Source organism: Callorhinchus milii, unplaced genomic scaffold (genome assembly GCF_018977255.1).
Source record: "Callorhinchus milii isolate IMCB2004 unplaced genomic scaffold, IMCB_Cmil_1.0 Scaffold4, whole genome shotgun sequence".
Lineage (NCBI taxonomy): Eukaryota > Metazoa > Chordata > Chondrichthyes > Chimaeriformes > Callorhinchidae > Callorhinchus > Callorhinchus milii.
In genome coordinates, this window is record NW_024704745.1 from 23623669 (window position 1) to 23649833 (window position 26165).

General features: G+C 39.2%; 1 protein-coding gene across 1 annotated transcript in view; it reads left to right on the forward strand.

Annotated features, from left to right (window-relative positions):
* LOC103177556 (collagen alpha-1(IV) chain) overlaps nucleotides 1–26165 on the forward strand; it is a 101692-nt gene that overhangs the window by 72501 nt on the left and 3026 nt on the right. The window contains exons 19-51 of the mRNA XM_007891779.2: nucleotides 140–233; nucleotides 354–389; nucleotides 1925–2080; nucleotides 3637–3720; nucleotides 4086–4169; nucleotides 4781–4851; nucleotides 5831–6022; nucleotides 6701–6869; nucleotides 8054–8146; nucleotides 8310–8414; nucleotides 8848–8945; nucleotides 9063–9213; nucleotides 9559–9672; nucleotides 10055–10222; nucleotides 11337–11426; nucleotides 11923–12075; nucleotides 12414–12512; nucleotides 13297–13386; nucleotides 14928–15067; nucleotides 15819–15945; nucleotides 16039–16119; nucleotides 16510–16608; nucleotides 17519–17569; nucleotides 17798–17983; nucleotides 19603–19736; nucleotides 20128–20200; nucleotides 20771–20842; nucleotides 20972–21100; nucleotides 21609–21707; nucleotides 22270–22482; nucleotides 22862–23039; nucleotides 23654–23768; nucleotides 25439–25611. Of these exons, the coding sequence (XP_007889970.2) occupies nucleotides 140–233; nucleotides 354–389; nucleotides 1925–2080; nucleotides 3637–3720; nucleotides 4086–4169; nucleotides 4781–4851; nucleotides 5831–6022; nucleotides 6701–6869; nucleotides 8054–8146; nucleotides 8310–8414; nucleotides 8848–8945; nucleotides 9063–9213; nucleotides 9559–9672; nucleotides 10055–10222; nucleotides 11337–11426; nucleotides 11923–12075; nucleotides 12414–12512; nucleotides 13297–13386; nucleotides 14928–15067; nucleotides 15819–15945; nucleotides 16039–16119; nucleotides 16510–16608; nucleotides 17519–17569; nucleotides 17798–17983; nucleotides 19603–19736; nucleotides 20128–20200; nucleotides 20771–20842; nucleotides 20972–21100; nucleotides 21609–21707; nucleotides 22270–22482; nucleotides 22862–23039; nucleotides 23654–23768; nucleotides 25439–25611 (3917 nt within the window). The remainder of the gene's footprint in view (nucleotides 1–139; nucleotides 234–353; nucleotides 390–1924; nucleotides 2081–3636; nucleotides 3721–4085; nucleotides 4170–4780; nucleotides 4852–5830; nucleotides 6023–6700; nucleotides 6870–8053; nucleotides 8147–8309; nucleotides 8415–8847; nucleotides 8946–9062; nucleotides 9214–9558; nucleotides 9673–10054; nucleotides 10223–11336; nucleotides 11427–11922; nucleotides 12076–12413; nucleotides 12513–13296; nucleotides 13387–14927; nucleotides 15068–15818; nucleotides 15946–16038; nucleotides 16120–16509; nucleotides 16609–17518; nucleotides 17570–17797; nucleotides 17984–19602; nucleotides 19737–20127; nucleotides 20201–20770; nucleotides 20843–20971; nucleotides 21101–21608; nucleotides 21708–22269; nucleotides 22483–22861; nucleotides 23040–23653; nucleotides 23769–25438; nucleotides 25612–26165) is intronic.

Consider the following 26165-nt stretch of genomic DNA (forward strand, 5'->3'; position numbering starts at 1 on the left):
GACGTTGGAGAAATCTTCAAGTCTGCCAATATCAATCACTGAGACCTTGATCAAACATCTTTTGGTTTGATGCTGCGATCTATAATTTTTTTTAGCTTTATTTTGTTTATTTCTATAAAAATGATATTTTCTCTTTCAGATTATTGATATACACGGAAATGTTCTTTACGGCGTCAAAGGTGACATGGGTCTCCCAGGTACACCTGGACAGAAAGGTGATACAGGACCCACTGGTAAGTGCAATTGATCCTCCGTACAGTGTTATTGAAAACTGTATTAATATGTAAGATATTATAGTAAATCCAGATTTACTAAATAACAACCATGATGAGTGAAACAATTCTTTTTTCCAGGCCCTCCAGGACTTGCAGGTCTACCAGGTTCTCCAGGTAAGAAGTGGAAATTTGTGTTAAAACTTTACAGATTAAAGTGACGACAATAAGACAATGTAACTTTTATTCAGTTTTATAGGCATGCTTTAAGTACCAACCATTCATGATTCACTTATCGGAGTCTAATTTGCACTATGTGTTACACATGTGTAAAGGTATGTGTAAAAAGAGAATTCTAAGTGCCCTCAATTACAGCATTAACCCACAATGAAAAGAATGATTGTACATTGACCTACAACATAACGCAACAGTTTATAATACTACATGAAAGCCTCAACTGTGTAACACTCTAGTATTTTACTCCTATAACAACAACAGCAACAGTTTACATTTTTAAAGCACCTTTTACGTCGGGAGGACATCTGAAAGCTCTTCACTAACTAGACGCCTGAGCTGGGGACAGAAAGTTGGTGGGGAGGGGAAGTGGCTAAAAACACAGATGAACCTTGATTACTCTGTTCTACAGGAGTTTTGTATCCCATATGTTTGAGTACATAAGAACATAAGCATTAGGAGCAGGAGTAAGCCATTTGGCCCCTCGAACCTGCCCCGGCATTCAATAAGATCATGGCTGATCTATTCTAACACTACCTACCCGCCTTATCCCGATATCCCTTAATCCCTTTATCCACAAGAAATCTATCAATCTCAGTCTTGAATATGTTCAAGGACTGAGCATCTACAGCCCTTTGGGGTAGAGAATTCCATCAATTCACTACCCTCTGAGTGAAGAAGTGTTTTCTCAACTCAGTGCGAAAGGGCTTACCCCTAATTTTAAGATTGTGAACCCTGGTTATAGTTTCTACAATCAGGGAAAAAGTCTCCTACAATCTATTCTGTCGTGCCCCTTTATAATCTTATAGGTTTCTTTAAGATCACCCTTCATTCTTCTATATTCTAGAGAATATAGGCCTAAATTGCTGAACCTATCCTCATAACTCATCCCCCTCATCCCAGGTACAACCTAGTGAATCTACGTTGTACCCTCTCCCCAAAGCGAGTACATCCTTTCTTAAATAAGGAGACCAAAACAGCACACAACACTCTAGGTGTGGTCTCACTGAGGCCCTATACAGTTGCAGCAAAACTTCCCTACTCTTATATTCTAACCCTTTTGTAAAAACTGCTAACATACCATTAGCCTTCCTAATTGCTTGGTGTACCTGCAAACTAACTTTTTGTAATTGGTGTACAAGGACACCCAGGTGCCTCTGAACACTAACACTATCTAGTCTCTCCCCTTCTAAAAAATAATCTGCTCTGCTGTTTTTGTTACTTAGGTGGATGACTTCACACTTCCCTACATTATACTTCATCTGCCACCTATTTGCCCATTCACCTAGCCTATCTATATCTCGTTGCATTATTTTAATGTCATCCTCGGTGTTTACTCTCCCTCCTAGATTAGTATCTAGTGTCTAGTGTGTAACTGGGTAAAAGTTACTATAGCACAATGCCATCATTAATTCACCATTTTATCAAATCTCTTTTTTTGTAAGTGCTCTAAAGCTATTTTTTAATTTAATCTTTAGGTTTATCCCTGCGAGGAGAAAAAGGTCTTCCCGGATTCTCTGGTGAACAAGGTCAGAAAGGCGAGCAAGGTATTCCAGGATTGTCTCTGTCAGGTTCCCCAGGAAGGGATGGTTCGCCAGGCCCAGCTGGACGTCCAGGCCCCCCAGGATTGCAAGGTAATGTGACAAAATTACTAACCAGCCGCCATACTGTACGTCCAGTCTAAATTTTTAAGCTTGTGCTTAGAATTTAAGAGGTGAAAGATGAAGCACTTTTGAGGCCCCCTGTCGACGTGAAGCCACTATATACCGTAAATGTAAGTTGTATTATATGGTAGCTTTCCATGCTTGCATATTGCAATTGAGATCTTGCTGAAATCTTTGGGTTCAACCAATAGATGGACAATGAGGATGTGTAATTGTCAAGTGAAGATAGGAGAGGGCCTCGACTATTACCTTCTGCTAACACTCACTGTAAATGATCAAACACAAATGCCTTGTGAGGAACCAGAGGACAATCGCTATCCATGGAGTCTCAATCTTCACAGAGTGACTTGGATGCCTTTGGAAGAGGACAGAAATTGAGGGAAAAAATCACATTTGAAAAGAAAGCAATGCCTCCCCCTTAAAAACATTTTTTATATGAAGAACCAGATATCTGTGTGGTTAACAACAAAAAATGTTGAAAATCCACAGTAAGTCAATCATCTAAGGAAAGAGAGAGGTTAATGGCTCAGATATGACCTTTCATTTGACCTGGGAAAGACCCTATATCAGGTAGAGGAAAGTAAATAGGGGCAGGCAGTTCTGGTGTTATTTTGAGGTATTTCTGTGGACAAGACGGAGGCCCTCCAGCTTGGTTTCTATCAATGCCTGACAGCATCACTATTCATGGATGCACTCTCTGCCTCACTGAACCAATACAGAAGCTTGGTGTCTTGTTTGCCCCTCAACTCTCCTTTAAACTCTGCATACATGCCTTGACCCATTCAGGCTCCCCACCTCCACAACATTGCCCACCTCCACAACATTGCCCACCTCCACCACTATCTCTATGGTCAAGCCACCAAGACTCTCATCCATGTTTTCACCACATTCACACTTGACTGCTAATTCCCACTTGCTAGACTTCCTAATTCTTCCCTCCACAAACTTCAGATTATTCAAAACACTGTACCTCGTTTCCTCTCCCACATCATCTTTGCTGGCTTCACTGGCTCCCCATCCCCCAGAGGATTGAGTTTAAAATCCTCATCCTCACTTTTAAAGCCCTTCTTACCACTGTGCATCAAATCTTTCAAACCCGTTTGCTCCCTCTGCTCAGAGGCCTGCTCTACGCCCCCCACCCATCCCGCTACACCATTGGCTGTCAGGCCTTCAACCTCTCTGCCCTCACCCTTTGGAACTCCATCCTGGAAACCCTTCACTTCGTCCCTTTCCTTGCCTCCTTCAAGGTTGTCTCAAGAACTTCCTCTTTGACCATACCTTCTGTCATCTTCCTACCACCAACCCCCTTGCCCTCCACCCCTCCTGATTGCAACCCCAGCTTGGGTGTAAATGTTTGATTGTCAGTGCCTTGGGACATCCTCCTGACATGCAAGGCACTTTATAAATTTCATTTGTTGTTTGTCGTTGTTGTTATTGGCTTTGATGTTTTATTACTGTGGTGGTTCAGTCTGTTGAAAATCTTTTACTTTCTTTATTTTTATTGATTTTTTTTATGATTGTTTCAGTGCTTGTTGAGGACTGCAAAGATTTGACTGGACTTCCAGGGCCTCAAGGATCCCCAGGGCTACAAGGAGAAGCAGGACAGAAAGGTGATTGTGGTTTTTGTCTCAGCTTTAGCAATATCAACACATCATGGTACGGATGACGGCATCTAAAATCTGATATCAGTTAATGATCGAGTACCTCTCTCTCTGATCTTGACTAACTGATTAGAACTAATTGACTAGATTAAGGGGTAACAATTGCAGGCCTAACCTCACTTCTTGTTTTAATTAACACAAGGAATGTGCTCGGGAATGCACATAGATTTGTACTTATCTAGGCTTGGTTAAAATTTCACTTTTCTGATGTGTGGTACTCATGGACCCAGTACTCCAGATAGATTCTGACCAAGGCTCTGTACAACTGAGACATAATTTCCTTACCTACTTTCTGATGTGCTGCTTTGTTATAGGCAGCAAAGGCGATACGTGTTTCCACTGTGAATTTGCATTGTCACCTGGGCCAGCTGGTCCACAAGGTCCACCAGGACGATCGGGTGAGTTACTAACCAAAGTCATTTGCTTCAGCATACATTAGATGCAGTTCAAGGTTTTATCCCATATCATCTGCCAATTCCTACCATATCAGCTGTTGCCTTTTCCAAAAAAATTCTACAAGAGATTAAGAAAAAACTGAAAATTCTTGGAGAAGATTGGGAATCAAAATATTCTGAAACTCGTTCTCATTCCTTATTTAAGGAAAAGTATTAAAACATGGTTTAACATAACTTCCCACCAACTCTTCTACTCCCCAAATTCTGAATTATGGGAGTGCTCAAATCTATTTTAAAAACCCTGGGCTGACTGATCCATTACTTTCTTAAGCTAATGAACCCAAAGAGGCAGAATTTATAGGCTGAGAAAGCCTTTGCAAGCCAAGATATTTCTTAGGGTTATGCTAGTTTTTAATACTTGCACAGATGGGAATATTCTGTTTGAAAAATATTCTGTCTGTCAATGTCCTAGTGTTTCATACTTAAAATTCCCTAAACAAAATTCATTTTCATTTGAAGTGTAAACTGTGCAAGGAGAATAATGTATTAACATAATCAATGAAAGAAAAGTGGAATAGTTTTTGCTAATATTCTGAAACACTCTATTTTCCCAGGTGAGGATGGGGCTCCAGGTATCAAGGGTGACTATGGTCCACCAGGAAGACCTGGTATTGAAGGCCAGCCTGTGAGTTGTCCTTGTTTTAATTTGCAGCAACACAGAAACTACTATTGTTTTAACCTCAACTGGTTTCTAGAAATAAAAACGATCTTTTGATGCAGAATATTCCAGACTATCCCACGACACTTTTGCATTACTGTTTTGTCTCTGATTGAACCACAGTAATATAGGACAGTTTTCCTGACTCTGGATCCCGCAAGATCCAACTACAAGTTGGATCAGCTGTTTGTACCGGAGCAAGTAAACCTTCTGTTCTGGAGGTGATCTCGGGGTCCTGGCTGACAAACCCCAGAAAAAAACACTTCATGACTATTTATGTCCGTTTATGGGATTGCTGTGTGCAAATTAGCTGCCACATTGGCCCCACAAAATGCACAGTCAATACACTTTCCAGTATTATCCTGTGAAGCGCTTTGAGATGTCTCAACGACACGATAAGGTGTCACATAAAATTTTCCCTATTATCATCTCTATACGTTGTTCAATTTTGTCACAGTGGAGCTAAGATTGGAATCTCAGCACATTTCAACAATTTTATTCAATTTAAAATTTTGTTCAACATGCCACGGGTCTAAGTTGGAGTATTACTTAGCAAGATTTCTTAATAAGAAATGATTAAGAAATCTTAAAAAGAAATCTTGATTCATGCAAATGTAGATTCTTTCCAGCAAGTAGAGGTGCATCATGCCGACCCACTGGAGTTCTGTTCTGACCCAATCTATATCCAGAGGAGGATTCATGTAGGTTGATTGGAATTCTAACCTGATTCCTTATTGTTTTTATTCAGCAGTCCTGTTATGAAATATCATAAATTAAACCCCAAAGTGTATAATTCTTTAGAGTTTAGATATATCAAGACCTGAAAGCATCACTTACTTCTGCCAAATGTTAAAAGGTATGAAACTTACTGCGTAGTTTAATGATACTGGCAGTGATATTATAAAATGTATTTCAATGATAAGTTATAACAGAGTCTTTTTTTTAGGGAGCTCAAGGGGTACCAGGTCCTTTGGGTTATCCTGGATCAAAGGGTGAACCAGGTGATTTCCAGTTTTCCCCTGGACTAAAAGGAGATAAAGGAGACCCAGGTTTTTCAGGCAGACCAGGTGTTTCTGGGCTGGATGGAATACCCGGAAAGGATGGGTTGCCAGGTCTTCAAGGGTTGAAAGGTGAACCAGTAAGTATTCTGTGCAGTCGTTTCTCAAACTTAACTTCATAAGACCAGTTGTCAAACAGTTTGAGACCCACATGTGCACAAATAACATGCCTTTCTTAATCTGTATCTGTCCCCACGAACATTAATTAGATCACAGTACAATCTATATGAAATCTCAGAAATGCTGACGTGGAGCATTGAATTCAATGTCGCACTTATACAAAGACACTTTTACCAGAAATTGGCTCTGTATCATCCTAGCCTCTCATGCTTTTGGTGGTCTTTCCCCTCTCACCTCCCCCGGCTCCCACCACGTGCGCCCGAACAGGAAAGGTGATACAGTATATAAATGTAAATTGTATTGTCATTTTTAAAAATTCAACCCATTGTGGTTTGTCAGCATCACTTAAGACAGTTATTAAGATTTAATTGAAAAGTCCATTCATGTAGGTTATGCCCATGAATTTCTATCCTTATTGATAATACAGATTCTATAAATCTTCATTCAGTCACAAATTCTGTATATAAATAACAAAAGTGTCGTATGTAAGGGTATTATGCTCAATTGTTTCAACTGGCCAAGGAGACAACATTATGAATGTAACCCAAGATGGACTAAAGGTAGCTATTATAATGAATAATTTGCTTCTACACATCTTTGGTGGTACCCTGGGTTCATTGTCATTTCTATCTGTTTAGGCCACTATTGCTTTCAAAGGGGATAAGGGTTTCCCAGGAATTCCAGGCTTAGCTGGGCTGCCAGGAGACATGGGTGCTCCAGGGCAGCCAGGAATTGGTGAACCAGGGCTTTCAGGTGAAAAGGGCGAAAGGGGAACTTCAGGTCAACCGGGTGTCCCTGGAACACCAGGTAAGCTCAGACCTAACATTCTCACTGTAGTAATTGAGCACTAGAGTCATTTGTATACTTAAAAAAAAGTGTGGGAAAATGAATAATGGATCAAACAATAATTGTGGAGTCCTTGTAGTTCAGTGGTTAGAGCACTTGCCTTGCAATCGAGAGACCTGGGTTCGATTCCTGGCAGGATGAAATGTTTTTCCGGGGTGATAAATCATTCACAAATTAGAAAAAGAATTGGTCACTCAATCCATGACTGTTTGTGAGATATTGCTGTTCCCAATTGGTTGCTGGGTTTCAGCCACAAAATATGCAGTCAATTCAGTTTAAGGTATGTTCTGTGAAGTGCTTTGAGACATGTCAACGATGTGATAAGGTGATAAGATATATCAAATGCAAGGATTATTATTAATGACGAGAACAAATCTGGGTTTATGAAGAGAGGATTACAGAACTGATCTTGTTTTGGCAGAAGAATAAGGGGAGGTGGGTGGTTGCTCTTGGTCTTTAAAATGCTGAAAGTCACACATGATATAGATGTGAACAAATTGACTGACTGTGAGGATGGAGCTTGAAGACGTAAGTTTAAAATTCACAAAATCTCAAACAGAAAATATTGGAAGATTTGTTTAAAGCAAAGGACAAGAAAAGTGATTTTTAGAAAGGAACAAGTAAAAAGATGGAAAGAGAAAGAAAATACAATAAATGAGATGAGAAATTAAAGATAACAATCTAAAATGTGAAAGATGGAACCATAGAAAGCACAGAGGCCATTTGTCCCATTGTGTCTCCGTGGCTCTTTCAAGAACAATCTTTTCAACTCCACTTACTCACCCTTTCTCCATACCCCCATAGTTTACTTCTTTATAGATATTTCTCTCGTTCCCTTTTGAAGATAATATGGATTCTGCCTCAACCATAGCTGCTGGCAAGGCATTGCATATTCTAACAACTGTGTGTGGAAAAAAATGATCCACCTTTTCAAATTTGCTTATTCACTTCTATCTTAATTTAATGCCCTCTAGCACTGTCTCACTGACCAGTGAAAGTAATTTCTCACACCTTGGGCTTCCAGTCAGCAATGTAAAGTGCATTGAGACAACCTCCCAACATGAAATCGCTATATAAATATAAATTGTTGTGGTTGTAAACATTATGTGAAACTAAAACATTCATTGACTGCAACCTTCCAACAGGTCTTAAAGGTGAACCAGGCACAACTGTAAGTAAACCAGGCTTGCCAGGCCCACCTGGAATACAGGGATTTCCAGGTGAACCAGGTAGTCAAGGTAAGCTCATCATTATAAAGTTATATTTTATTGCAGTAATTTTTAATGCTGTCATGTAATGACAAGATATATTAGTAAAAAAAGAAAATATCATACTTAATGTTATTGCCTGATTAGCCCACCCTGTTTGGCTGAAGTAAATATGTCACACCCACCCCTATAGGTGATGCAGGTTTTCCAGGTATATATGGTGAATCAGGTGCTCAAGGACACAAAGGTGACTCGGGCCCACCAGGAATAGGAATTCAAGGCTCAACTGGTCCCAAAGGTAATTTGTTTGTGCACAACTAGCACAGAGCTTTCATATAGAATATAGAGCTAATTGTGATTGGAATTCTCAAAATATTGGTAAATTTCTAACATTTGGTTACCAACAAATTTAGTAACAACTTGCATTTCTGTAGTACTCTTCAGGCGGGGTTGGATCTCGGAGTGGCAGCAGCGTTTTTTTAAATGCATTTTCAGCTTTTTCTGAATTAGACATTTGTAGACAATATTGGGTTTATCTTGTGATGGAGGTTTTTATTGCGTCAATGTAATGACAAAATGAAGTATATCAGCACTCTTAAAGGGGGATGGTTTGCTGTGTACAGACATACTTTTTTGTGTCTTCGACACAGTTTTATTTTCCATTTGTGAAGTGGTTGCACTGATAATAGTTGAATTTTACTCCATTAATTTCCACTCTTTCTTCCCTATAGGTATAAGTGGAATGCCCGGAGTTCCAGGTTCACCTGGAGGGGCAGGACCTCCGGGAAATGATGGTTTCCCAGGTCAACAGGGTCTAAAAGGGCATAAGGTGAGTATTCCCATGATTAGACACTATTCCTAAACGTTCATAACCACACAACATTGGTTTCAGTTTTCTCTATCAGTATTAATTCTTGGTGACTCATTGACTTAACCCTTACTACAGGGAGATCCAGGATTTGGTCTTCCAGGCCCGAAAGGACTACCAGGGCCACTTGGCTTTGATGGAATGCCAGGAACGAAAGGAGATGTGGGACTCCCTGGGATTCCTGGAGAGTCAGGTCAACCAGGCTTGCCTGGTTTTCCAGGCATTAAAGGTAAAATACCCAACTTTAATGGAAAACCCAGCTATATTGTTTAAAATTTGCATTATAAATTTTAAGAAGCTACTTATCTGACTTGAAATCTAAAATCTGTTGCATGATCTGGTGTGAAGCATTTCATTTTGAATTTCGTTTTTTCATAAAAATGTTTGGACTGAAGAATGTGATGTTTCATAACTGGTTCAATGTGATAATTATCTGCTTGTTATGAAACATAGCATTTTTCACTTCCAATTTCCTATAACTCTTGTCATTATCAGTAGTGGAGTGGAGACATTTTAAAGTACCAATTTTGGAGACTCATTTCAAATATACTCAGAAAATCTAATATCCTTTTAGGTGATGTTGGTCTCCAGGGCACACATGGGCCTCCAGGTCCTCCTGGCTCTGCAGGAATTGGTGTCCAAGGACCACCTGGAAAGCCAGGCCCCCAAGGTGCCATAGGCCCTCCAGGTATGTTCACAACTGTTCCACATACTGCACACTGCAGAGAGCGCTTCATTTTTTCTGTGTTTCTATGCTACATTACAACAACAAGAACAGCATATACGTTACCATAGGTTGAAGTGCACTGCAAAGCCCTTTCATTGTTGCATGACTATAATCACAGCAAATCAGTGGACACAGTCATGTCTAAATGTCATTGCGGTAAATGTCTAAATACACTTCTACACTGGCTGTCAATGGAAATATTAATGCCATTTGTCATCAGGAAGACTGTGGTGCAGGTTTACAAGTTGTTTTGTAAAAAAATCCAAAGGAAAAAGTATTGTTTTTTCATTTTGAAAAATGCTTTTAATTTTTTTTAAAAAAAGTTGTTCTTTGATTTCTATAGGATTTTCAGGCCAACCAGGAGAGAAAGGTGACCCTGGCTTCCCAGGTCTAGATATACCAGGACCTCAGGGAGAGAAGGGCAGCTTTGGAATCAAAGGTAACCCTGGTCCCACAGGCTTTATGGGTCAAATGGGTCCACGTGGAAGAGATGGACTTCCAGGTTATCAGGGTAAGTATTTATTTATATAATCATCCTCTTTATTAGTTTCCCTTTGTAGAGAATGATCTTTAAATCTATCTCAAGGAAGGAATATTTTGCAGATTTAATTTTATTTGCTATTTAGTTAAGAAGAAAAGATTAACTTTGACAAATTTTCAATGTAAGATTATCTAAGAATTGAAGCAGTTCCCTAAAAGTGATAATAACAATAATAATCCTTCCATTTGATATAGAGCTTATCATGTCTTCAAGTCTCAAAGCACTTCGCTTTGCTTCGCTGATGGTAAAAATGCGCCTGTATCATTTGACTGATGCATCAAGCATCACATTAGACCAGAAATTGAGCCGGGGGGGTGGAGAGAAAGATGGGGTCTAAGACGTGTCAATTTCTTTAATTAAAGAAGCTGGAAATACCTCACATTCTCTTGTGGAAACTCCCTCCAGAATGATGTGCTTTCCTGGAATTCCCAAGAGTCTTGCGATTACCTGAAGCAGTGGCCACTCAGATCCCTTTATAAGGGAATTCCATTTGAAATGACTGTGTTTAAGACAATAAACACAGTCATTTCTGTCACAGCCAAGATGGATGGAGAGAGAGAGATGGGACAGAGCAGGGAATTAGAATTTAAATAATTAGCTCCAGTGGATGAGCTTGCACCAATTTAGGTTCAATGGGCCAAATGGCATATACTATTATTTCTGTGAATCTAAGGTCATTCTTCCATTAGTGAAACTGCAGTTGTTTTAGTGACTTATTGATACCTTTATCTTCGATTCAATTTAGATGCCCAGCCCTTGCCCAACTGCGGGTTCTGTTAAGAGAGTTGATTGCATGTTTCGCTAAAAAAAAGCTACAAATGGTGAACTAAATCATCAGTGAAAGGATATTTCAAACTGCTCGAGTCCAACTGAAATAAATGTCAAATTGAGATGCCTAAGTTGCAGAAGGCAGACAGTGTGGTAACTTCAGCAATATAACAATACCACGCTTTGACCATATCTAGCCAATTTTGTTATTGCTGAAAACAACTTTCATAATCACATTATCACATATAATTTCCAAAGGTAACTGACAGCTGTTTACTTCCTTGAGTTCTAAATTCAGGTGTTTTTACTATTGCAGGTTCTAAAGGAGAAATGGGAGTAATGGGCACTCCAGGCAGCCAAGGTTTCATTGGTCCTCCAGGAAATGCTGGGTTCACAGGTCCAAAAGGTAACTACACCATACATTTTATAAAAAGCACCATTTGGTACAGTTACTGCGTTGACCAGAAATGGCCTAGATTCATTGGTTAGTTTCTGCTGCAATAACCGATCTTAGCTGGGGTATTTGTACAGGAGTTTAGTTAAACAGTGATATTAGTTAAGGTTCCAGTATCTGATCATTGTTTGGTAATCCTTTCTAAAAGTGTGTTCATGCATGTCTATTGGGTGTAGTTAGCGTAAGAATCAAATAATCTCAATGATCAAATAGTCCATTGAAACTTAATGAAGAATACCCAAAGAGTCATTGGACAACCATAAAGCACTATCCAATTATTTATCTTCATCAGAGCAAAGGTAAAGGGGAAAATCAAAATTTAGTGGAGAGATCGGATCAGCATATGTTTTTTATGACATTGTGTGCACCGAACAGTATAAAATTGGGTGGATTTAACCTTCTTCCCTTCATTGGATTTAATTCATGTTAACACGTTGGGTTTTTTCAGGCAGCCCTGGCCAATCTGGTTACCAAGGATATAATGGAACTGCAGGTGAGAAAGGTGACCGAGGTGAGCCTGGACTTAAGGGACCAGCAGGAGAAATTGACAAAACTTTAATGGAGCAAATGAAAGGCCAGAAAGGTGAAATCGGAGATTCAGGTAAGCTAGTTTTTAATTACTCTTCTTTGAAAATCTAAATGTACATGATCTAAAGATGCTAAATGTTGTGGCTACAACTTCCGCAAATAGAGAATTGACCAATATTGCAACTTTACCATTATTCCTGGCTTAGTGTCGCTGGCTGTAGTTTTCAACAGAAACCTCCTGAACGAGGCCTGATCATAGAATCGTACAGCACAAAAAGAGGCCATTTGGTCCATCGAGTCTGTGCTGGCTGTTTGAAAAAAGCTGATGCTGCATCCAGGGCGTGAAAATAATCAACATAAGGATATTACTCCTTGTCCAGACTTTAATTATTTGCAATTTTTTTTCCTCAGGAAAGCCCGGGTTACAAGGAATAAAGGGGAGTGGAGGAGACCCCGGCTTGCCGGGATCACCAGGAAAAGATGGTGATCCTGGATTACCAGGACAACAGGGTAAACAACATCATAATAGCACCTCTTTCAAAAATATGCTCTGAATTCTCGCTTATTTCATGTTAGCACATCTAGTACACTGTAATCTCTGCAAAGGGCAGCATCCTTATTTCTTCTCATAACAAATAAAGTAAGTCATAAATAAGAGCCAAAGTTGAGATTAACATGGACTAGTTTGTGAATGCACTGAGTCTACTTAAACTGAATTAAAGTATCAATTAAATATCCAGCACTTTACAATAGAGTGTGAAATACTTTAAGAAGTTTTGACTATGTGATAAGGTGCTATAACAAATGCAAAGATTATTATTATAACATCAATTCAGTAGATTAAATCCATTTTAACTTAAATGTAAAACTCATAGCACAATTTGTAGTAACACTTTGTCATAAATTTTGTTACTGGAGTATTGTGAAGTGGCAAAATATTTTGTAAAGCAGAGTACGAAATGATGACTTCAACAGAGTGCAACATAGTGATTGCCATCATTTTCATAAACTAAGACACTGATTTCCATCAGTGCTAAAATAAAGGTTTTTTTAAACTGTTGAAACAAAAGTTCTTTCAGAGGAATTAAACATTTTTAAAGGGGCATTTCCAATTATTGGAACATCATGGTGTAGATACATCATTGCTTGTATCTACTATCATCACAACAACCATAATGCTGAGCTCCTCCTTTCCGAACCCAGGATGAATTCTCTCTAATACTTGTCACTTCTCTCAAAAGCTGAATTTTTACTTCAAACAAACTAACAGAAATGTCTCTCCTGATTTCCGTAGGGCCAGCAGGTGATCCAGGTACTCCAGGAAAACCAGGCCGTGAAGGTTTTCCAGGAGCGAAAGGAGGTTTAGGAGAAATGGGGCTTCCAGGTAATCTTGCCAGAAAATAATTAAAACTATATACAATATCAAAGCAAGTGCAGCACCTTTCTACATATTTTCTTCTGTATTTGAGGGTTTCGGATAATGTTCCACTTATTATGTAATTGCACCATCAGTCACTTGTACGTGCAGTACAGTAAAACTTGCATAAATCTTATCTTTAAAAATAGTACAATTGCCTAGATTGCACATTCACCCGAGTCCCAGTTAGTTTCCTGTCAAAAAAATCACAGGAAACAACAAATTATATTTGTAAAGCTCCTTTCACGTCAGGAGGACATCTAAGGCGTTGGACAGTCAGGGTTTCGCACCCGCGCTGGTGGTTGGGATCAGGAGGGGTAGGAGGGTGACTGAATGCACTGTCGAAGAGCAGGGTCTTGAGATGGGTCTTGAGACGGATCTTGAAGGAGGCAAGGGAGAGGGCGAAGCAGAGGGACTGTGGGATGGAGTACCAGAGGGTGGGAGCAGAGAGACTTACTCGCCAATGGTGGGGGGGAAGGTGGGGGACGTGAAGCAAGTCAGAGCTCGCTGAGCAGAGGGAGCAGACAGGGCATAGTTTTTCCTATGTAATGCCAAGCCTAAAATGTAGGGAAGAAAAAAAGCTTTTCTGGTGGTATCTGTGAAAGCTGTCATTACTCTTCCCCCAACTAATTAAATATAAATGCAGTACTGAGCTTTTCTAAGTAGTAACTAAATACTGTAAATTTTATTTGATAATTTAATGCCATAGTTTACATAGAAGATACATTCTACCTATGGCAATGTACATAGTCTGTTATTCCTCCGCTGAGCTCATTTACATCTCAGACAGAATTGAACGGATAGGGAGTGAAATGAGCTTTTCTGGTGATATCTGCGAAAGTTGTCATTCCTCTCCCTCTGACTAATTAAAGATAAATGGAGTATATGGAGTACTTAATTCAGAATGAAGATACAGTAGGAGAAAAGTGAAGGAAAATAAACCCAAATAACACAACTATATGTTACTAATTCAGGTCAACCCAAACCTCATCTGATGGTACAATTTGCACGAGGAATAAAATGCATTGGACATAAAATTCTGAGAAATAAATGTGTTATTCATGAAAAAGACTTAAATTATAAACTTAAGTTCAGAACAAGTGGTAAATAACAGTTCCATAGTGTAGTGGTTAGCACGCTCATCTCACAAGCGAGAGGACCCGGGTTCGATTCCCAGGTGGGGCAAAACCTTAGGCAAGTTTCTTTACTCCACACGCCTCTGTTTACATAGCAGTACATAAGAATCCGGTTGTTAGTCAATTGGCGGATCGTGTGGTGGGGGTATTAATCCTAAAAAAAACTATTTGGTCATTCAATCCGCAACTGTTTGTGGGAAACTGCAGTGCACAATTGGCTGCCACTTTTCACCCACAAAATATGCAGTAAATCCACTTTACAATATATTCTGTGAAGCACTTTGAGATGTCGCAATGATGTGATAAGGCTCTATATCAAACACAATTATTATTATTATAGCGTGACATTGACCTGTTTTATGTCCTTCTCAGGTTCTTCGGGATTTCCTGGTGATCCAGGAGCTACAGGACAGCCAGGGCAGCCAGGGTATCGTGGTATCAGTGGTGAAAAAGGTACAAAAGGTGAAACTGGCATACCAGGCATTGGAATTCCGGGTGATCCTGGTCAAAAGGTAAGTTTAATTTTTAGCAACTTGTACAAATGTAACCACGAGTGCCTCCTGCATGTCCCTCGATTCCTCTGCTCCATGCCTGCTTTCCCGCTTTAAGCTACTTATCCTGCTTTCAGCTATTCTGGAAATTCCTGACATTTCCCAATAAAGGTAATATAAATTTATATACTGACAGACAGAAGCACGTCAGTGAACACAAATGCTATAAGCTGGAATAAAACGAGTCATAGAAGATTCTTATAACAACACGTTTAAAACTTTGGGTAAAGAAGAGAATTCCTGTAGAAATAGAATTGTTTCACAGCTTGCAATATTGTATTGTATCAAAGCTGCTGCACGTAGCTAACCTACAGTAACTATAGAGCAATTGTTAGAGAACAACACTTATGCAGAGCCTTTCACATAGAATAACATACATTGTATTTAGGAACGTCTTGAACTTTTCTCAAATTGCAGAATTTTAAGCAAACTTCCAAACCCATTCTGTGAAGATGTTTTTAGTTAAATGATACTTTCATGTTGGATCATAGTTGCACAGGGTGTTATAAACCATTATGATCACAATTGTGAAAATCTGGCATGAAGCATGCAGCCATTGCAGACTGAATTTCTTGTGTTAATTACAACTTTCATCAAACACTGGACTGTCTTGGGACATCCTCCCAGCATGAAAGGTGCTATATAAATGAAAATTTGTTGTTGATGTTCATGCAATGCTAAACTATATCCTATGTTAACCCTACTTATTTAGGGAGATCCAGGATTAACTGGCCGGACAGGTATTCCTGGGTTCAAGGGCTCACCAGGTTTCCCAGGGTTGCCAGGTGCTATTGGTCCAGTAGGACCCAAAGGAGAATCTGGAACAGCAGGGATTTCAGGTAGGCCTCATTTACACCAAATTAATTTAAAATGAGCATTAATTTCCTGATGACCACAAATGCTGAAAAAAAATACTTCTGACTATCCCACAGGTGGTCCAGGGTTTCCGGGAGAAAAAGGTCAAGTCGGTGTTGTTGGGGAAAAAGGGTTATCAGGAATTCCTGGCGAGCCAGGTACAATTACATTTCTCTCAGTACATTGAAAAACTGTTGCCTCTGATTTTATGAATCGGTAATCCCATTTCTCACAGTCCAACTACAATTTATAGCTGGGAAAGGTGGTTCATGCAGGTAAATGGGATTCTAAAAGAACCAGCACACACACTATGGTCCGAATTGCCTTCTTCACTGCTGTACATTTCGATGGTTCTAACCAGGCTCCCACATAGGGAATGGCCAGAATTATTGCAATTGTACCTCAGTGGAGCTGACTGCCTTATGGAGAAAGACAGACAGACAGACAAAATTATTTCTACTGTGTTTGGTTTGAATACATAAGCCTCACTTACAAATGCAACATTTAATGATGCATGTTTAACAAATAAATTTGATATATTTGGTCAGGTATTCCTGGTCCTAAAGGTCAATCAGGCCTCCCTGGAGAGAAAGGTAAAGCAGGACTCGATGGAATCCCAGGAACAATTGGTGAAAAGGGTAATCAAGGTAAAAAAATAGCCTATTGCATTGTAAATAATTTTCCTATAACAACTTGTGCATGTTTTTGAATTTCTGATTAGAAGTGGACAATTTAAAACCTAAAAATATTTCAGTATGTTGAGGGCTGATGAAGCAGTCCTTCATTAAAAGCAGCATTTGCATCAATCAAATATTGAGATTATGTGGATGTTTGGTTATTGATGGCAGGAATGCTAAATTGACTGGAAAGCTCGAAACATCCTTCAGCTCAAGGGTACTTTATAGTAATATTTTTTCTATTGGATATAGTAGTTATAACACCAGATGTCTCCAATGGCTTCACAGGTTATTACTGTCAAATATAGTGACTGTGTATTGATAGGAAGACAGAGCAGCACATTTGCAGATGGAAATGTCCCACAAGTACTATCCAGCTGCACAAGAAGTGAATGATTAATTCATATGGGGTGTTGGACATGCCTAGGAGAAATACACTTCTATTTTCAAATACTGCTATGGGATTTTTAATGTCCTATCTGACTATGAGGTGCTACAACCAGGCAGATTGGACCTCAATTCAGTGATTCATCCGAAGGACAGCAGCTCTGACAATGAAGTGCGTCCTTAACACTGCACTGAAATGGTAGCCTACACTGTGGGCTCAAACTCCTGATATAGAGCTTGAACCCACAACCTTCCGAGAGCAACCAACTGAGCCAAACCTTACTACAATTTTCACATCCATAGCTGCAATTGTCTTGAATGAGAAAATATGCAATTACAGCATTCAACAAGGAAAATAATTTGACATCTACTAAGTGCTAGAGTAGTCATCCATATTATGACTAGATACAATGAAATTTATCAGTAACATGATGTGCATTCTATGACTACCTTGTATACATGTTACATTCATGCTTTTTTGCATATCTTCCAGGTTCTACAGGATACGGTATTCCAGGGCGTTCTGGACAAAGTGGTGTAAAAGGTGAGGTTACACCTTTCAAATAAAAGATTTAACACTTTGAGCTAGTTTTCAAAACTTATTTTTGATTGCATTTTATTTTCTTTGTAAAGAATAAATCACAAAACAATACTCTCATTGGAAAAGGATGAAGAGCTTTTAATAAAAATCTAGCGTGGTGGCAAGTTTAATAATAGGTTTATTGAAATCGGCCAGAATACAAATGCTGATAGCTTTGTATTTTCTTAACAGGGTTGAAAGGAGATCCTGGTTTACCGGGTTACCCAGGCTCGTCTGGCATTCGTGGCCTCAAAGGAGAACAAGGGTTTCCTGGTCAAAAAGGCCAGCAAGGTCAACAAGGCCTTCCAGGTCCACCAAATGTTGCTTTGGAGGGTCCAAAGGGTGAGCAAGGACTGCAGGGGGTCCCAGGACATCCAGGTAATGTGAGGATTTCCAATAATTTTCTGAAAGGAAGTGTTGAAAAAACCCCTACTCTGAGGGTTACTATGATGAGAAACTGAATTATTAGTGCAAACCTTCTAATTTGACTCAAATAATAAGACATGGTAATTAAGTATATATTGGGATTTGGAATTGATTGAAAAACTGTTTTTTTCTTGATCTTTGTATAAGTGGCATAATTTGTGGGCCTTAGATATCTATGCAATTTTATGTGAAATATTTGGTCTTGTGAAACAAATTTTGTGTAGTTCAGAATCCCGCTCCCATCTCAAAATGACTCTGTTCCAAGCTACCAATGATGACCAAGTCCAAGCAGCTGCTGCTGACTCTGACATCCTGACCTGATCAGACTTAAATTGATAAGTTGCTGTTGGTTTTGAGCTTTGGTCCAACCCCCTGGTCCTCACCACCAGTTTTGGCCTGATCTGACCCACCTCTGCTCTGTTTGTTACTTAGTACTCCATTTATCCCCCACACCCTCACATGCGAGTCTAACCCAATGCTCTTACCCCTGCCACATTTTAGCAAGCATAGAATGAATGTGCCCATGCAGTTTTACAGTGTTCTATCATAGCAAATATAATGCTTCTTTAATAGGTAGTATGCCCGCATTCATTTTAAGAGATTGAGAAAAGCTATGTAAAAGATAAGCATTTTACAATTCCAATACAGTATGGAACATTGCATAAAGCAATTTGCCTTTTAAGATAAATTGAATGGGTGCTTGCCTAGCACTATCCAGCTACACATATCAGATATATAATAACAGTAAACCTGGTGTTTGGTATTGCACCTTATTACTATAAAAAATAAAAACACCACCTGTACCATATGGGAGTGAGGAAGTGTCATAAAATTACTCACTAAGGCTGCAATACATTTTATTTGATAAATAAATAATCGTCATAATTGATCATAATAATCGTCATGTTTGATATAAGCTTTATCACATCGTTGAGAGGTCTCAGTATAGAATATACTGTAAAGTATATTACTTTTGTTGAATGATTGTGCAATTGATAATCATACTTGTGTAGCCACTGCATCAGAAATCAGAAACGACTGTTTGTGGGACACTGCTGTGAGCAATTGGCTGCCGCGTTTCGCCCACAAATATACAGTTAATTCACTTCACAGCATATTCTGTGGAGCGGTTTGAGATGTCTAGAAGACGTGAAAAGCGCTATATCAAATGCAAGGATTATTATTATTATTGATTGTATATTTTGTGGGCAAAATGCGGCAGTCAATTGTGGACAGCTATGTCCCACAAACAGTCATGGATTAAGTGGCCAGTTTTTTGTAAATTCTTTTTTATTTTAAAAATTGTTGCTAATCTGATTCCACTCACAAGAGGGCTTTCTGCTATATTTAAAGAGAAGAAAACATCCAAACCAGTAAACTAACATGATGACAGAAAGGGGATAGTCAGCAGGCTTAGGCATTGCAAGTTACATTTATCGGAACTTACAACAATGTGCAGAAATGTTTAAGGTACTCATGTTTGAGCACAATGGAAGTTTGGGTAGAAGGTATTCAATGATTGTCTTGACAATTTGTAAACGTATATTTTTTTTCCATAATCTCGTTCAAAGGTGCCCCTGGTGTGCAAGGAGAGGTTGGAACTCCAGGGTTTAGTGGAAACAAAGGAATCAAAGGAGATCAAGGTTTACCAGGATTACCAGGTTTTGCAGGACCTAAAGGACAGCCAGGGATCCCAGGTCCTCCTGTAAGGTTCACTTATTGTTCACGTATGGTCAGTCATGTGCACTAAAGGGGATTGAGATCTATAGATCAAATGGTGTTTTTTCTAACTTTAAGGGTTAGACAACAATTGGCTTTTCCATTCCTGTAACATTCTTATCTGTTCCTCTTAATTCTACTGTTCATAGTATCATAGAATTAGCAGCACAGAAACAGGCTACAGAATCCTTCAGAGCATTGGTGTTTTGCCCCATCGGCCACTTTGTCTAATCTCACTCTCCTGCAATGTCAGCTATCCTTTCAAGTAACTAGAAAAGATGTGACCCAAATGTCTCATGATCAGTATAGATTACATTCTCAAGAAACTCAAATTATGGATATTCTTTAAGTTATTGATGTTGAATTGTTTCACACAGGGTAACGCAGGCCTGCCTGGTGCTTTTGGATTGAAGGGCGATTCAGGACATCAAGGAGTTCCAGGGTTCAATGGTAAGTTGATGGATATCTTCAAAATTGTACAATTTATGTATTCACATATTATATTTAACCAAACTGTTATGATCATTATGAGGAGATATTCACATAACAGATTTGGTATGGTTTCTGAATACCACCAAACTATTTGCTTTGCAAGATTCCAATAAGTTGTGTAGTGATGCATTAGAAAGATCCTTCAGCCTATTCGCCCCCACTGTCTGGAACTCCATTCCGAATTCCCTTTGGCCTGCTCCTTCCCTTGCCTCCTTCAAGGTCCACCTGAAGATCTTCTTCTTTGACCCCGCTTTCAGCCATCTTTCTTGTCTCCCAGCCCAACCCCTGGAATGTCCAGCATCTTGGAGCATCCTTCTGATATGAAAGGTGCTATATAAATGTAACAATTTAGAAGTTATTCTCTGTTTGTTAGTACATTTGTTGACATTGTACATATGCACATACATTGGCAACTTTCTACCAGTATCCAAACAATTAAGCTCAGTACGTTTTACTGACAAGAAAATAACACCCTTTGGTTTAAGATAACTGAAGGACGTAAACTTATTTTCCTGAATGTCCTTGTAGGAATGAAAGGATTGCCGGGCCAAAGAGGCTCTTCAGGTCAACAGGGTGATCAAGGTATCCCTGGTCTGAGGGGTAAGAAATTTATTTTACTTCCAAATTTAATTTCACATTTGACAAGGCATCAAAGTTGTTCTGAATTAACCTGAAAGCATAATTTGGAATCCAGAGTGTTTAACATAGACTAAAACATTTTTTCAATAGGTCTGCCAGGGCCACCTGGTCCACAAGGTCCTGTGCAGGTAATAACAGGTGAACCTGGTTTACCTGGACCAGAAGGGTCACAAGGTGCTAAAGGCTTTCCAGGATTTCAAGGTCAAAAAGGTGACAAAGGTAAGTAAATATTTTCAACTGTATATAATTACTACAAACGTTTATCAGACTTAAAACTTTGCAAGAGATTCTTTTACTTAGCTATTTATTTTAGTGTCTCAGCAAACCTGATTTTAAAAGAAGATTTTTTCTGAAGCTTCCTCCCTTCTAAATAAAGAATCCTTGCTTTTTAAAGAGCCTTATCTCATGATGACTTTTATAACCAAACATAGAGCAGCAATTCTGCACACAGTAAGGACACCTGGAGAAATTTAATTCTCTTTTTGAATAGTGTCATGGAATCTTTAACATTTATCTGAAGAAAAACATATTTGTTTAATGCCTCATCCAAAGGACATCACCTCCAACATTGCAGCAACCCTCTGTCCTGCACTGGAGAGTCAGTACACTGTGACCTCAAGTATTGATGTGGGTCTTGAACCCACAGCCTTCTGAAAACAGTAGGAGTCCTATATTACTCTGAATAGTGATATACAATAAGCATTAATATCCCACATTTGCTCTCTAGGTCTAATGGGCTCAGAAGGTAACCCTGGCCGAGAAGGGCTTCCTGGATTTGATGGGATATCTGGCCAGAAAGGAGAACTTGGTCCATCTGGTCATCCAGGTAATTCAAGCATAAAACCTTTATTTGCAACAGTGATCAGCTTTATCTTTTGCTTCTTTTGTAGAGTGAAACCTTTCTTAAAATAGTCAACAGTGTGCATTGCCCATGTATGTACTTTAGAGTAGTAAGCATTTTAGCTGTTATGGTGTCACATGGGGGATTGCCTAGGCAATACTGGACTTTGTGAAAGAGTATGGTTACCCACACTGTGAGTTCTCAATCTGCCCACTGCTGTTGGACGGAGGCACTAAGTATAGGATGTGTGATTCGAGAAAGAGAGAATGTTGTTGTTGTTGAGGGTGTGGGAGCTAGTCTACAGGCCATTCTTTACTCCAAGAGAGCTATCATTATGCTCCATATACTGCTGTACAATTATCATAAAAGGGTATTAATGCCTTATGAGATCAATAAATAAGTAGGTTTATTTGCTCTGTGGTTGACCAGGGTTTATTATCCTGCAAAGTATTAGCATGCGTTAATATACACTGGTACATAATTTACTGAAACAAGCATAAAAATCGTACTTTCATTCAGCTTAAATTCACACTTTGTTTCTTGTTAGGTCCAAGAGGATATCCTGGTCCAACAGGGCCCCTGGGCACGCCTGGGCCTCGTGGGTTTCCAGGTCCCGCATCAATAGCTCATGGCTTTCTTGTTACCAGACATAGCCAAACAACTGAGATCCCTACTTGTCCTGGGGGCACAGTCCAAATCTATGATGGGTACTCTCTGCTTTATGTACAAGGCAATGAAAGAGCTCATGGGCAGGACTTGGGTAAGTTGTTACAATAATAGATGATTTGGGGGCATCACCGAGGTCTTATAGCAAATAAAATGTTATATAGCATTACTCACTAAGTTAACATAACGATAGTTAAAAAAAACCTTGGGCTTTTCACCTCTGACATGCCTGAATATTCATTGTTAACACGATGTTAGCATTCAATTGTTTTATATCACATACTTTCATGTTGATGGCAGTTGATTGGGAAAAAATGTGTTGTTATTCATTGGGGTTGACAATGGGACATGTGCAAAATGCATGTCATTGCACTGTTAATGACTTTTACTGTGCGAATGCTGCATTTTTAATACCAATGATAAATGTTTACAGGAGCCCAGTGTTTACAAACAGCGTGTTTTTTATGATTCAGGTTCGGCGGGAAGCTGCCTGCAGAGATTCAGCACCATGCCATTCTTATTTTGCAATATCAATAATGTCTGCAACTTTGCATCTCGAAATGACTACTCCTTTTGGCTGGCAACTCCAGAGCCAATGCCAATGAGCATGGCTCCGATTACCGGGCAAAGTATCAAACCCTTTGTCAGCAGGTGAGACACTATACTATAAACATTGCAACACTGTATTAATAGCTGACATTAGCAAAATATTAGGTCCAAAGTTTCTTATGGTCTTAGCCATTATAATATATTTAGAATATTTATATTATTATCTTGTGAACTCTGTGCTTTGGAACATCCTCCTGAAGGAGAAGATACTATACCAAATGCAAGGATTATTATTTATTACTATTATTATTTTATAAGCCTATGCAGAACTGTGGAAAATTCTTAAATTGTCTTAATTTAAAGACTGGTTTTCCCCAGCTCTTGAAAATAGTCCTCCAAATGTAGCTCAGAATCATCAAATCAAGTTTCTGATATTCCCTATTTCTGTTTGTTGTATTGATTTGGAGTTTCAAAATAATAGCAAAAGTGAGCTGTAGTTAATATTTTTGTAATTTTGAAAATGTTTTAACACCAATTTAAAATATTAACATGACACACAACTCTTGTCTTTGCTTTGGGAAATAGAGAAATTGTATGACTTTTCAGTCACTTTTTGACCTTAAGTGGGCACAGAAATGTGAACTTATAATTTTTCAGTGTTAGCAATTGCCATGTTTAAGTGTAACAAAAACATTTAAGTGACTTTTTTTCCACAGGTGCTCTGTTTGTGAAGCTCCAGCAATGGTGGTTGCTATCCACAGTCAAACAATCCAAATCCCGGCTTGCCCCAGGGGTTGGAATTCTCTTTGGATTGGCTATTCTTTCATAATGGTAAATCTCATATGGATCTGATACAAGACATTTGATTTAATGGGGAACTAAACTCCCAGAGTGGCCTCTTTCCTCTTACTACAATTCTCATTCATCAATTAGTACAGATGTTTCGCAACCACTTGTTTGCCTGCAATGTATTTTATCTTTGAATATATTTACAAAACAATTTGGGGGATATTTCTAGCATTATAAACACATATCATGGGCAACTTCCTCCCTCCCACCCCTCTCCTAGCATTAAACTGCTGACATGTCCTATGCTGGCGGAGTTTAAATAGGAAAGGAATTCTTCATTTGTAATTATCATATGCTGGCAGAAAAAAAGTGACAATCCAGGACTGAATGCAAATGGTCACCTTTAGTGTTTTACTATGGAGAAGTGAACAGGTTATTTGAAGAAAGTATTTGTTGAAGATTTTGAAATCCAGCCTTAATAGACCACAAAATGACATCTGTCAAGATCTGTCTCGATATAAATTCTGTTTGATTGGTCTGTAATTAGTTGGCATGACACCATCTAGATCTGCACAGGGAAGCAGTACTTTATGAAAAATGCTGGGGAGAGGTAATCTATGAACAAATAAACCAGATTATCACAGGCACCTGTGAGTCACGCCAGTTTCAACCTAAATGGTTTATTATTTGAAAACCATACTTGTGGCAATGTGGATTTTGTTTATGCATTGCATGGTCTAGTGCAAATCTATCAATAGTTCAGCTGTCACAGTGCCCCAAAAATAGTTCTTTGTCATTGGTGGTCATAATACGTAGTGGCTTAAATCATCAAATTAAACTCAGCTTGTTTGTGTATTATCGCGTGGAACATGATGCTTTGAAGATGTTGATCAATACTGCCACTTTGCTACTTAGCAAAGTATGGCTTTATGTTAGTGAGGGGGTGAATAATGACCTTTGTAGTTTCAGTAACCTGGAGGTACAACTCGGTAGAACAGCCCATGCCCTTGTATCTCAGAGCTGTCGCAAGTGTGGAGTTGTGGCTATCTGTCCCAACCTGTTGAGGTGTCAATCTGAATAGTAATGTCCTCAAGGAAAAATTGACCCTTCTGGTAATTTCACTGAGGTGTTGTAACTTTGGAAGAGTCATCCACACAACACTCTGGATTCTGGCATCCCAATGATCAGCCTCCCAATGATCAGCCTAAGAGCAGGTTTCAGTGGGAACCCGGAGAGGGGAAAGAAGGGTAAAACAAAAATAAAGAGCTTAAATAAGTGGCACAGAATCATTGACCCAGAATCTATACTTTCATAAAGGGATGATATTGTGCACTCACTTATATCTTTCAATCATTTCTTGTTGCTTTATTTTAGGCCGGAGTGTTGACCGAAGACCCTAGGATCAAACCTTCTATCTAGCACTTCTGTTGTGAGATTAAATGGGACAGTGCACTAAGGCAGTCCTCCTAATGCCAGATCTAAATGTTTGCTCCCAGGCTTCCTCAAGTCATCCATTCTGTAGTGTGAAACATAGTAAAAGAAGTGACTGAGGCCAAGAAGTATCATATAAATGTAATGGATATCGCATCCTGTATAAAAAACGTGAATCCTGCAAAAAGGAAAACAACTGTCACAGGGTTTGGCAGTAATTAAGTCTCAAATTGGTGGTTGTTCTATCTTCAGTGTTTTCTCCTCTGATTATTTTGGTACAGCACACAAGTTCTGGTGCTGAGGGCTCAGGACAGGCCCTGTCCTCGCCAGGCTCATGCCTAGAAGAATTTCGCTCTGCCCCCTTCATCGAATGCCATGGACGTGGGACTTGTAACTACTACGCTAACTCATATAGCTTCTGGCTAGCAACTGTTGAGACTTCAGAGATGTTCAGGTTAGTCTGGGGTATTGTCACATATGTGCTGGAAAAAAAAAACCTAAATGGAGTAGAGGAGCAAAGGGACCGAGGGGTACACATACACAATTCACTAAAATTAGCAACCCAGGTTAATCAGGCCACAAAAAACCAAACCAGGCATTGGGGTTCATTTTAAAATGATGAAAGGTTTTGATAGGGTAGACATGTTTCCACTTGTGGGAGAGACCAAACCCAGGGGCCATCAATATAAAATAATAACAAATAGATCAAATAGGGAAGTTAGAAGAAATTTCTTCACAAAGAGAGTAGTGAGAATGTGGAACTTGCTACCTCAAGGAATTGTTGAGGCAAATAGCATAGATGCATTTGAGGGAAAGCTAGATAGGTACATGAGGGAGAAAGGAATAGAAGCTTATGCTTGTAGGCTTAGTTGAGGAAGGGCAGGAGGAGGCTCATGTGGAGCATAAACACCGGCATAGACCAGTTGGGCCGAATGGCCTGTTTTTGTGCTGTATATTCTAATGTATTTTTGATGATTAAGAAGAAAATATAATGAGTGCTCTTTACAA